The sequence below is a fragment of the Panthera onca genome, chromosome C2, assembly GCF_046562875.1.
Source record: "Panthera onca isolate mPanOnc1 chromosome C2, mPanOnc1 haplotype 2, whole genome shotgun sequence".
Taxonomy (NCBI): domain Eukaryota; kingdom Metazoa; phylum Chordata; class Mammalia; order Carnivora; family Felidae; genus Panthera; species Panthera onca.
The window spans coordinates 70,879,670-70,892,054 of record NC_138347.1 but is presented as its reverse complement, the minus strand read 5'-3'; the positions used below and the strand labels follow the sequence as shown (position 1 = coordinate 70,892,054).

The 12,385-nt window shown below is 40.5% G+C and overlaps 1 protein-coding gene across 2 annotated transcripts in view; it reads left to right on the top strand.

Moving 5' to 3' along the window:
* The first annotated feature begins 1,597 nt into the window (after positions 1–1,597).
* SNX4 (sorting nexin 4) overlaps positions 1,598–12,385 on the top strand; it is a 71,431-nt gene continuing 60,643 nt past the window's right edge. The window contains exons 1-2 of one of the 2 annotated variants that reach the window (XM_078453077.2): positions 1,598–1,775; positions 6,546–6,572. In XM_078453077.2, coding sequence (XP_078309203.1) covers positions 1,635–1,775; positions 6,546–6,572 — 168 coding nt within the window. In that variant the 5' untranslated portion in view covers positions 1,598–1,634. The remainder of the gene's footprint in view (positions 1,776–6,545; positions 6,573–12,385) is intronic. The other variant, XM_078453078.2, reaches the window with a different exon arrangement.

Below are 12,385 nucleotides of genomic sequence, written 5' to 3'. Positions count from 1 at the left end.
GTAAATATCCTACTGTAGCAGGATTCTTGCACAGAGAATCGGGGCTTTTCTTTCCAGGAAGCAACTTTACTTGTGCCAGCATGGCTCAGTTGGGTTCTTACCCAAAGAACTGAGACCTCAACGCCAAGTGGCGTGGTTTTTTATTTATTTTCTTCTTCTTTGTCTCCCATATATGGTAACATACAAACATGTAGTCTGATTAAGTGGTCTCATGTTACAAGGTTGTGAGGATGTTTTCACATAGCTGTATAACCAGGTTACCTTGAGGTTTTTTCTTTTTCTTTTTTTTCTTTTCTTAGGGAGGGGACCCTACCACACTACTGTTTGTTCAGAAGGGAAAAAAAAAGTAAGATAGGGTCCCTGCTTTAAAAAAAAGTCCAAAGTCTAGTTGGGGCAGACAGACATATAAATAAATAATTGTAAAATAAAACAAGCAACATTTTTATCTTATTTTTTTTTTAACGTTTATTTATTTTTGAGAGAGAGACACAGCATAATCAGGGAAGCGGCAGAGTGAATGGGAGACACAGAATCTGAAGCAGGCTCGAGGATCTGAGCTGTCAGCACAGAGCCCAGTGCAGGGTTTGAACTCCCAACGGTGAGATCATGACCTGAGCCAAAGTCGGACACTTAACCACTGAGCCACCTAGGCCCTCTAACTGACTTATTAACACAGTGATGTTAGCATTTGGACATTATATCTTGATTGAGGTTTTAGGGATGAATGGGAAATTCACCAGTTGTGGGGGGGGGGGGGGTGGGGTGGGCAGAGAATGCAATCCAGGAAGAGCACATTGTGTGTCACAACTTGGAACAGCTAGGTATTTGGGCAGAATGAGGTTTGTGTCATGGAAAAACTGATGACCAGACTGCATATAAGGAACGGCCAACTACCACATCCTGATACACCCAGTGAGCATTTCCCATCAGGTTACCATAGTGAATGCTTATCAAGGAAGCGGGTTCCGAAAATTCATTAAAGTATGTTTGTAGAAAATGATCAGAAATCTCTGGGTTTCTCCGGATCAGAAACGCAACGGATTTCAAACACCGCTTCAGCCAAATGCTTCACTTCTTCACTTCTCTCAAAAACTTGCATGTGCTACCTTTTGCTAAATGTGTTACTGGACCCGCTAAAAGTTTTTAATTTGCGCCTCTCTGATCTTTCCGGGTAAAAAATGGAACCTACAAGGCAGGCAAGTCAGAGGCCGAGAGCGAGGTCAGACTGCGGCCTCCGATTTCTTTTGTGTTTCAATTTTTCTCTAGGTGATCACCAATCGGAATGGTTCCCATGTCTACTTTGGTCTTCACCTTCCCCTTTTTTCCCCTTCTCTCCCTCCATCAGTTCTCCCGGGTTTCTGCGTATCCCAGCTTAGCAGCGGTGGCCAGTACCTAGGCAGGCGCGCCTTTCCGCCTCAGCCACAGGCAAGGGAGCTCTGTGGGTCTCAGACGCCGCTGACCCAGCCAGGGGAACGGGCTCCACGCGCAGCAGCGTAAGCAAGGAAAGGGGCTCTGGGAGCAGCGGCCCAGGCTGGGGAAGGAGGGCCGGGCGCTGCCGCCCGGGCGGGGAAAGGGGGCGGGGCGCGCTGCGCGGCGGCGCAAGCGCACTGGGTCTGCCGCGCCAAACTGCAGACATGGAGCAGGCACCTCCGGATCTCGAGCGGCAGTGGCAGCCGGCTCCCCTAGAGCCGCTGGGCCACACCGACGCGGGGCTGCAGGCCGCGGTCGGTGAGGAAGCGGAGGGTTCCCGAGACGAGGTCCCCGGGGACGGCACGGTGAGGAGAAGGGGCAGCCGAGGTCGCAGGGCCTGGTGTCCGGGCCTAGCGGGCCGGGCTGGGCTGGGCTGGCGAGGGCCGGGGGACTTGTCCGGGGGTGGGGGTGGGGGGGGGCCGTCGCGGTGAGGGGACAGCAGGGTGGAAGGGCCGAGCCACAGGTGCATTGAGGGAGAGGCTCAGTGGAAAAGGGGGTTCTGGGGAGGGGCGACCGCCTGGGGCAGCGGGACTGAGGGAAGGGCGGAGAAGGCGGCTGCGGTGAGGGGAGCGGAGGAGATGTGTGGGTGCGGTCCCGGGGGCATGGAGGTCGGAGCCCGGAACCTGCCAGGCTGGAGCGGGTGCGGTGTTCAGAGGTCGGGGGACCTGGAGGTTGGGACCTGAAGACGAACGCTGTTGTTCTTGACATTCTGGTGAGGGGTTGTGCGAACGGAGGCGTCGTGGTGAGTGGGCAGTGGCGTTGAAAGAAAGGAATGGGGGGCTTGACCAAATAGTTGGAGGTTATAAAGGGTAGTCGGCTTGGTGCCACCATCAGGAAATTGAAGAAGGTGTCGGATTCAAGAAAAGGTACAAATAAAAAAAAATTTAAACTCCTTATTCGTCTGCAGTTTCTTCGTTTGGAGGCAGTGCCATATTTTCCAGTTGACGTTTTATCATTTATATCCCATGTATTTGCTTTGTGAAGCCCCTGGTAATGAGTGATTTTCATCACCTGAGGAGAGGAGAAAATGCAACATCTTGTAGTTGTAATTGCTTTCATTCCGAAGTGTTTCCACGCATAATGCAAGATAGGTAGACCGGTTAAATTGAAGCATTCCAGAAACTAGCGCTCCACGTGAGACCGTTCTATCCAAGAGTGTGCATTAATCATCAGTTTGCTTTTTTTTCTGGAACAGGTGTCAGTGCTAATAGAGAACTGCCCATCCTTCTGGCATATGGATAACGAAAAGTTAAAGCTGTTTGCTGAATGTAACTAGAAAGTCTCTAGTCTCTTTAGAGACCTGATACCCAGAACTTCACAGGATGGTTTCTCCTTCTTAGGGAAATGTTGAGAAATATAAGGTAGCATGAGGACTTTTTTGGGCGAGTTTTAAGTTTTTCATTTATTTTTTTTTCCAAAATGTAGAATTATTTGTGGAAAAGTCAGGATCTCATATTAAATGTGAGAGAAGTGTGTGTATTCTGTAGTTTGAAACCTTGGCTCTTACATTATTTGCTTTAATTTTTTTTTTTTTTTTTTTTTTTTTTTTTAGGGCACCTGGGTGGCTCAGTCAGTTAAGCATCCAACTTCGGCTCAGGTCATGATCTCACGGTTCATGAGTTCAAGCCCCATGTCCAGCTCTGTGCTGACAGCTTCGGATTCTGTGTCTCCCTCTCTCTCTCTCCCCCTCTCCTACTCATGCTCTGTGTCTCTCTGTCTCTCAAAAATAAACATTAAAAAGAGTTTTTTGGGTTTTTTTTTTGAAAGAGAGGGAGAGGGAGTGTGCACGTGAGCAGGGGATGGCCAGAGGGGGGGAGAGAGAGAGAATCTTGACCTGAGCTGAAATTGAGTCGGAGGCTCAACCATCTGAACCACCCAGGAACACCTGATTTGCTCTTTATGCAGGTCCCCACTTGTGACTTAGTTTTTGTGTTTCCTCTTATAAACAAATCAAAACAAAACAACTTTTATTGTGAAGTATATCATTAGTACAGAGACGATCTCACAAAATAATTATATCACAAAATAATTGAAGCCCTCATATGTTCTCTTGTTACAGCTCACTCCCTCCACCACAGAGGTAGCCTGTATTCTGCATTTTGTATTAATAGTTCTTTTGCTTATAATCTCACCACATACATTCCTAAACAGTATAATGTTTAGTTTTACCTGACTTTGAAATTTACATAAGTGACATAATTTTACTGTTACTTCCTCTCTTTGCTCAATATGTTTTTGGGATTCCAAAATGTGGCTTAGTTCATTTATATTGGTGGCTTTATAGTCTGCCATTTCATTTATATAAATATAAATATAGATGAGGGAGAAATATTCTTAAGCAGGCTCCATGCTCAGCTCAGAGCCTGACGAGGGGCTCAGACCCACAACCCTGGGGTCATGATCTGAGCGTAAATCAAGAGTCAGATGCTCAATTACTGAGCCAACCAGGTTCCCCATATAGTATGCCATTTCATAGATATTCTACAGTTATTAATTTTTTTTGTTTATTCATTTTTGAAGACAGCGAGAGACAGAGCACAAGCAGGGGTGGGGCGGAGAGAGAGGGGGACACAGAATCTGAAGCAGGCTCCAGGCTCAGAGCTGTCAGTACAGAGCCTGATGCGGGGCTTGAACTCACGACCGGTGAGATCATGACCTGAGCTGAAGCTGGATGCTCAACTGACTGAGCCACCCAGGTGCCCCTCTACAGTTATTTCTTCTTGTGTTTACAGACTTTGGGATGGCTACAAGGTTCTTGCTGTTTCTAAAAAATTACTATCGTTAATTTTTTCTTATATATCTCTTGCTGCAAATGTCTAATATAAATTTAGGTGTGGGGTTGCTGGATTGTAGGGTATTAGCATATTCAACCCTAGTAGGTGATGCCAAATTGCTTTCTGTCTTTATCAACACTTAATATTTTTAGATCTTCAAGTAGTTGCCAATCTCATGGATATGTATTAAAGCAATTTTAGATTATTTCAAAAGGCAAGAATCCTACCTTTTGTTGGCAACAACAAAACATCATGAGTTTAATTTTAATTATAGTGATAAAATTTTGGTGGGGCACCTGGTTGGCACAGTTGGTAGAGCATGAGACTCTTGATCTCAGGATTGTAAGTTTGAGTCTCAGGTTGGGTGTAGAAATTAGTTTAAAAAAATCTTGAAAAAAATTTTTTTGGATAATTTTTTTGTGAAAGCCTTTAGATGATTAATGTGAAGTCACAACTATAGTATAAAATCCATTTATCTTAATTTAGAAGTGATTATAAACACCTCATTAAAACTTATGTATATTGGGGCGCCTGGGTGGCTCAGTCGGTTAAGCGTCCGACTTCAGCTCAGGTCACGATCTCACACTCCGTGAGTTCGAGCCCCGCGTCGGGCTCTGGGACGATGGCTCAGAGCCTGGAGCCTGCTTCCGATTCTGTGTCTCCCTCTCTCTCTGCCCCTCCCCCGTTCATGCTCTGTCTCTCTCTGTCTCAAAAATAAGTAAGTGTTAAAAAAAAAAAAATTTATAAAAAAAAAAACAACTTATGTATATTAAGTTTGAGATATTTGAAAACCCAAAGATGATATCGTATAGTAAAAGTTGTATTACCTGACATTTTAGGAAAATGTTTGTAAATATACCATTCATTAGTGACTGAACTTATGGGGTTTCTTAAAGCAGCTCCCTAATTTAGTAATTCTAGAGACACAGGTCATTTGGACAGATATTTTCAGAATCAAACATTTCAGAATCAGAAGTTTAAACATAAACATTCACATATACTCTGTACGTTGTCCCCTCCCTGACAAAACTCCCAAGTCCTTCCTTAGAGGGTCATCTACTCACTTTTCCCTCTTTCTATCCTCTCTTCTCCCGTCCACTTCCAGTTGAGAAGTATTGCAATAACCATAGCCACGTTGTTACTGTTATTAATAGGAATGTGGTCTGAGCAGAAAGATTTGTTGTTTGTGGGTGCTATGCACAGTAAGCTCTACTTTTTATTTAATTCTGTAAGTTACCCCCGAAAGACAGATAAAGATGGGGAAGCATAGCTTCAGAGAGAAGTAATTTCACCAAGGTCACAAGCTAGTCACTGGTATGGCTGGAATCTGAGCCCAGGTCCTCCTGGCTAGGAAATCAGTGCTCTTTCCAGCAAGCCATGCTGCTTCATTCCAAAAAAGAAAAAAAAAAAAAAAAGTTAAAAATAGACTTGTTAATTTCTCCAATACTGTACTTTAAATCTTTTAGTTACAATATTAAGAAAAAAGGTGCAAAAGATGTGTTGATTTATCAAGCAATTTTTCACCACAAAAATATGTATGCAGATGGTGTGTGGAGATGCAGAAAGCTTGCCTTATCTTAGCCTTTTTTAAGACTTTTAATTTTTATTGGGGGGGGGGGGGAGGGTAGAGAGAGAGGGAGAAAGAGGGAGAGAATCCCAAGCCCCAGCACAGGGCTCAAACTCATGAACCATGAGATCATGACCTGAGCCAAAGTCAGATGCTTAACTGACTGAGCCACCCAGGTGCCCCATCAGCCTTATTTTTGACTGCAGGTTTGGGCTGAGAGTAATTGTACCAGTTGCCCTACACCTGTGGGTAATAGAAACAAGCACTGCTTGAGTCTCAAATCTCCTTTGGTTTCAAACATCACTAACCAGGATTCTTTAAATTCTGCTATCAACTCTTCTGTAGTCTCTTCTTTTTCTTTCTGTGAGCCTTCAATCCTCCTCCTTTCCATTGTTTATTTAGAAGTTTTCTTTTTTTTTTCCTTTCATACTTTTGTTCCCTGTAAGGAAGAGGGCTTTTTTTTTTTTTTTTTTTTTTTTTAAAGTACTGCCAGTTCTATTTAAAATAATTTAGAAGATGGAAAAATGAGAGAGGAATCCAATCTCTAAGAAAGTAGCAATTAGTCCTGGCAGAAGAGAGATGAAATAGCAAGGGAATGGGAAGTAGGAGAACTTCTTTTTAGTCTGGAAGATTCCATTGAGTTGATAGTTAACAGTGTTTGTCCAGAGAAAAATCATTGCCTGAGGGAGTCATGAGTGATTTTTTTTTTTTTTTTTTTTTTTTTTTTTTTTAAGGAGCATGCTTTAGGCCTGGGAGTGCTGGTGAGTGCAAAGAGTTCTTGTGCAACTTGTGCTTCTTGCTTAGCAATCGCTGTATCCCGTGACACCTTCGCTGATTGGCAGCAAAGAACTGAGTGCAATAGGCTGGTACTGTGAGCAAGGTTTGAGGCATGTGTGGGTGAGAATAACATGAAAAAGGAAAAGAAAATGTACAGGGGTAGTTACAGAATGTATCAGTTTAGCAGCAGATGATTAAATCACACTGCAGAATCTTTCCTCATTTTCTACCTCAGCAGCTCTCAGAGTTAGTTTTTCAAGGGTGACTCACAGTACAAAATACATTTTCTACATCCTAATCAGCATACATATCCTTTAATACATAATTGTTCAGGAAACAATACTTAATCATTACTTCATATAGTACTCTCTGACATTCTTCTATTTTTTTTAATGCTTATTTATTATTTTAATGTTTATTTTTGAGAGAGAGTGGGAGCAGGGGAAGGACAGAGAGAGAGAGGGACACAGAATCTGAAGCAGGCTCCAGGCTCTGAGCTGTCAACACAGAGCCCAACGGGAGGGGGATCGAACTTGCGAGCTGTTGAGGTCGTGACCTGAGCCAAAGTCCGATGCTCAACTGACTGAGCCACCCAGGCGCCCCTATTTATTTTTTAGAGAGAATGGAGGAGGGGCAGAGAGAGAGAGGGAGGATCTGTGCTGACAGCAGAGAGCCTGATGCAGAGCTTGAATTCACAAGCTGTGAGATTATGACCTGAGCTGAAGTCATACCTTTAACCAACTTGAGCCACCCAGGTGCCCCTATTCTTTTTTTTTTTTTTTTAGGTTTGTTTGTTTATTTATTTTAATGTTTATTTATTTTTGAGAGGGAGGGAGAGGGAGAGAGGGAGACAGTCTGAAGCAGGCTCCAGACTGAGCTGTCAGCACAGAGCCTGATTCAGTGCTTGAATCACAGACTGTGAGATCATGACCTGAGCCAAAGTCGGATACCTAACCGACTGTGCCATGCAGGCACCGCTAGAAGGAGAGTGCAAGAGTGAGAGAAAGAATGTGAGCACAAGTGGGGGAGAGCAGTTGAGAGAGTGTGTGCGAGAGAATCCCAAGCAGGCTCTACATTGCTAATGTGGAGCCCGATGTGGGGATCATGACCTGAGCCGAAATCAAGAGTCTGATGCTCAACTGACTGAGGTATCCTGGTGCCCCAGTTATTTATTTTTAAAAAGAAATGTTGGTCACAAACCACCAAATTGATTTCATGAACTGTGAATATGTTCTGACTCAGTTTGGAAAACTGTTCAGACTTACATATTTTAAGTAAGAATTAATGTGTTCTGAATCACTGTTAATTTAAAAAATATATATTTTTATAGATAAAAAGCATATTTTTATAGATAAGCATATTTTCTATGCTATTTAAAAAGCATAATGTATTATAACTAAGTTTTTCTTATCTACAACTGAAGTAAGCTTTGCTCTTAGGCCTAAGTTAAATACATTATTTTTAACGTAATACCTGCTACTTTTGACTATTGTAGACATATCCCCTGAGGAAAGTCAGTTCATTGGGTAGTTCTTAAATTTCAGATCTTTGACCTGTTTCAGTAACACAGTAGCATCACACTTGGAAAAAAAGATTGTAAGAAAGTAGCCCAGGAATGGTACGTCAGCATGGTTAGTGCTGGGTTGTGGGATGTGTGTGATTTCTATTTAACTTTTTCTATACTTTTCAATGTTTATACATTAAACCTGTATTAGTTTCATAGTAAGAGAAAACTTAAACCTACAAATAATAAGTGGTAGGTAATACTTGAGCTCTTGCTACACCAGGCAACTTTTAGAACACTCTACCTGCATTCACTCATTAAATGTTCCCAATAATGTTATGAGGTCAGTACTCTCATCCTCATTTTACAGATGAGGAAACTGAGGCAGAGAGATTTAAAAACTCAAATTCTGGCAAACTGGCTACTAATCTGAGGGTGAATTGATCCTTGGCTCTTCTAATTACAAACTTTTTTCCCCCCCCTGATTTCCTGTTTTATGTTTTCTTGATTATCTGCTTTGGCTGATGCTACACTGATTTCTTTTGATTTCAGTTTATTTGTATTTGTGTTTGTCCATGTTATAATTTTTATGCCTTGTGTTATGTGTTAAACTTTCTCTTGTTTACCGTAGGGAATTTAAAACATTTGCATTGTCCTAACTGGCTTTATTTTTAGTTGATTTTCTTCTGTGAGGTTTTATGCTTTCTTATTTTGGTTTCTATTTTTGGTTTTCCTTTGTGGGCAATAATTCTTTGGTTTTATCCTCAGTAATGATTTGGAAGGCATGTATCTTTGTTTTTTTCCTTCTCTCAAACATAACAAACTAAAATTACTTTTGTAAATGTAAAGACTATGTAAAAATCTTTTGAAATAGTCTCATTTATAAAAATGGTATCAAATTTATAAGCAAGTACAGTATGAAGATCCTTTTTTCCCATGAAGTATTTTAAGATTTATTTATTTATTTTGAGAGGCAGAGAGAGCATGCATGTGTGAACACATGCATACGGGAGAGGGTCAGAGAGAGAGGGAGAATCCCAAACAGACTCTGTGTTGTCAGAGCCCGACTCTGAGTTCTGTCTCATGAACCGTGAGATCTTGACCTGAGCTGAGACCAAGAGTCAGATGCTTAACTGACTGAGCCACTGAACTGCCATTATAGTCCCTCGTCTCATTCCCAAAACTTTCAGTGTGAGGGGTGCCTGGCTGATCCTCAAACTGTTCACATTTTGCCAGTTGTACCAATAGTGTTTCAGAGCAAAATGATCCAGTCCAGACTCATGGATTGCATTTAATTGTATTATCTCTTTAGTTTCCTCCAATCTGGAAGTTCTCAGTCTTTACTGAGAAAGGTTATGCATCTTTGGCAGAAATTGCCACTGAAGTCATGCTGTGTTCTAGTTGTAACTTAACAGTTCACACATGATATGTATTTCCCAATAGTTTGATCACATTTTCTGCCAGGCTTCAATATAAAGTTACTGTTTTCCCTTTTGTAATTAATAATTTGTGGGGACATACTTGGAAATTGAAAATATCTTGTTTCTTATCAAACTTTCTATTTGTCTTTTTCAGTATGGACTTGGGGATTTTATTTTAAAGAACTTTATTAAGGTATAATTTACTGTAAAATTCACTAATTATGAATATATAATTCAGTTATTTTTAGGGAATTTAGAGAGTTGTGCAACCATCACTATAATCCAGTTTTAGAACATTTCAGTCATTCCCCCAAATTCTGTCTTTCCTTTGTAGTTAATCTCCCTTCACAACCTTAGCTGTAGGTGTTAGTAGGAAAGTAGCTGTCTACTTTCTATATAAATTTGTTTTTTGGGATATTTCATACAAATGGAATTGTACAATCTATTGTCTTTTGAGCCTGGCTTAGAGTGTTTTTGAGGTTCAACCATGTTATATAGCATATATTAGTAGTTCCTTTTTTATTACTGAATAATATTTGATTGTATGGATATATCACATTTTTTAAAATCTATTCACCATTTTATGGACATTGTAGTTTATTTTAGCTATTATAGATATTGCTGTGAACACTTGTATGTAAGTCTTTGTGTGGACATATGTTTACATTTCTCTGAGTTAGATTTGTAGGGGGTGTGATTATTTGGTTATGTGATCAGTTTATGTTTTTTTGTTTTTTTTTTTTAAGTTCATTTTTTTCAGTAATCTCTGCATACAACATGGAGCTCAAACTCACAACCCTGAGAGCAAGAATTGCTTGCCCTACTGACTGAGCCAGCAACATGCTTCTAGATGATCTCGATACAAGTCTTTTATCTGATTATATGATTTACAGGTTCTTCCCCCATTTGTATTTTATCTTTTTTTTCTTTATGGTCTTTTTTTTTTTTTTTTTTAATTGGGGTAAAGTACATATACCCTTTGCCACTCTAACCATTTTCGTTTTAAGTAATCTCCACCCGCAATGTGGGGCTTGAACTTACAACCCCCAAGATCAAGAGCCACATGTTCTACCTACTGAGCCAGCGAGGCACCCTTTTTTATGGTGTCTTTCAGTATATGTGCTGCCGAAGAGAGCACTATGGTGTCTTTTGAAGAGTAAAAGTTTTTAGTTTTGATGAGATCTAGTATATCACTTTTTTCTTTTATGGATTATGATTTTGGTATTATACCTAAGGACTTTTTGTATATCCCCAAATCACAAAGATTTTTCTCCTGTGTTTTCTTCCAGAAATTTCAGTTTTAGCTCTTTTATCTGGGCCATTTCAGTTAATTTCTGTGCATGGTGTGTGTGAGTAAAGGGTGTAAATCTTTTTTTGGCATGTGGACATTTTGTAGTCCCAGCACTACATGTTGAAAAGACCTCTCCATTCCCTATTGATTTGCCTGGGTGTGTCTTAAAAAAAAAAAAAAAAAAAAATCAGTGGACCTTAAATGTAAGGGTTTATTTCTGGATTCTCAGTTCCATTCCTTTGATCTCTTTTTCTGCCAGTACCACACTGTCTTGATTACTTTCACTTTTTAGTAAGTTTTGAAACTGGGTCCTGCAACTTGTTCAAAATTGTTTTGGCTATTCTAAGTCTTTTGTATTTCCATATAAATTTTAGGAATGGTTTATCAGTTTCTACAAAAACTCTTGCTGGGGTTAAGTATTTTTGAAGGAACAGTATCTAATATGTTTAAATATTTCTTTTTTTTTTTTTTTTTTTTAATTTTTTTTTCAACGTTTTTTATTTATTTTTGGGACAGAGAGAGACAGAGCATGAACGGGGGAGGGGCAGAGAGAGAGGGAGACACAGAATCGGAAACAGGCTCCAGGCTCCGAGCCATCAGCCCAGAGCCTGACGCGGGTCTCGAACTCACGGACCGCGAGATCGTGACCTGGCTGAAGTCGGACGCTTAACCGACTGCGCCACCCAGGCGCCCCTGTTTAAATATTTCAAGCATGTTCTATGCATGATGTTCCTGTGTCATTTGGAATTTATTGTGAAATCTAAGGCAAATTTGATACTTATTCTTTTGTAGGAGTCTTGTTTCTTGTTTTTCTGCTTTAATCTTGTTGGGATGTTCGTTACACATGGACCACATACCTTTCAGTGTGGATCTGGGAAAGATTTTGTTTGCTTGTTTCTTTTTCTTTTCTTTTTTTTAGTTTTTCTTTTTAATGTTTATTTACTTTTGAAAGAGAGAGACAGAGCAGGCAAGGGGCAGAGAGAGGGAGACACAGAATCCAAAGTAGGCTCCAGACTCCGAGCTGTCAGCACAGAGCCTGATGCAGGGCTCAAACCCATGAACCAGGAGATCATGACCTGAGCCAAAGTTGGGTGCTTAACCAACTGAGCCACCCAGGTGCCTCTCTTTTTTCTTGTAAATTATATTGATGATTATTATTTTTCTTCTATTTGGCCAAATATATTTTATTTTTTTTTCTGTGCATTGTTTCTTTTCTGATTACTTTCATGTTTGTCTCAATCTGCCTGTTTTGTTGTTGTTGCCTGTTTTATCTTTCTCCTGTAATTTTCAATATGATAGTAAATGTAATATATTTTCTTTTGTGTGTGATTTAAATAAGATTAAACAAGTCAGATGCTTTAAACACTAACTCTTTTCACCTATAACCCTAAAAGTTATATTAAGGTTAGCTTTCATCTTGTCTTTAATCTTAAAGAGCATCACTGTGCCGGTTGGGTTGAGAATTCCCATGGAGTCAGTGAACTCCTCAAGCGTCAGGCACCTTGTTTCAGCTATCTTTCTATCCCTAATGACTGGCATTGTAAATACTCAAGAAATATTTCTTGAATTAATAGTTTCTTA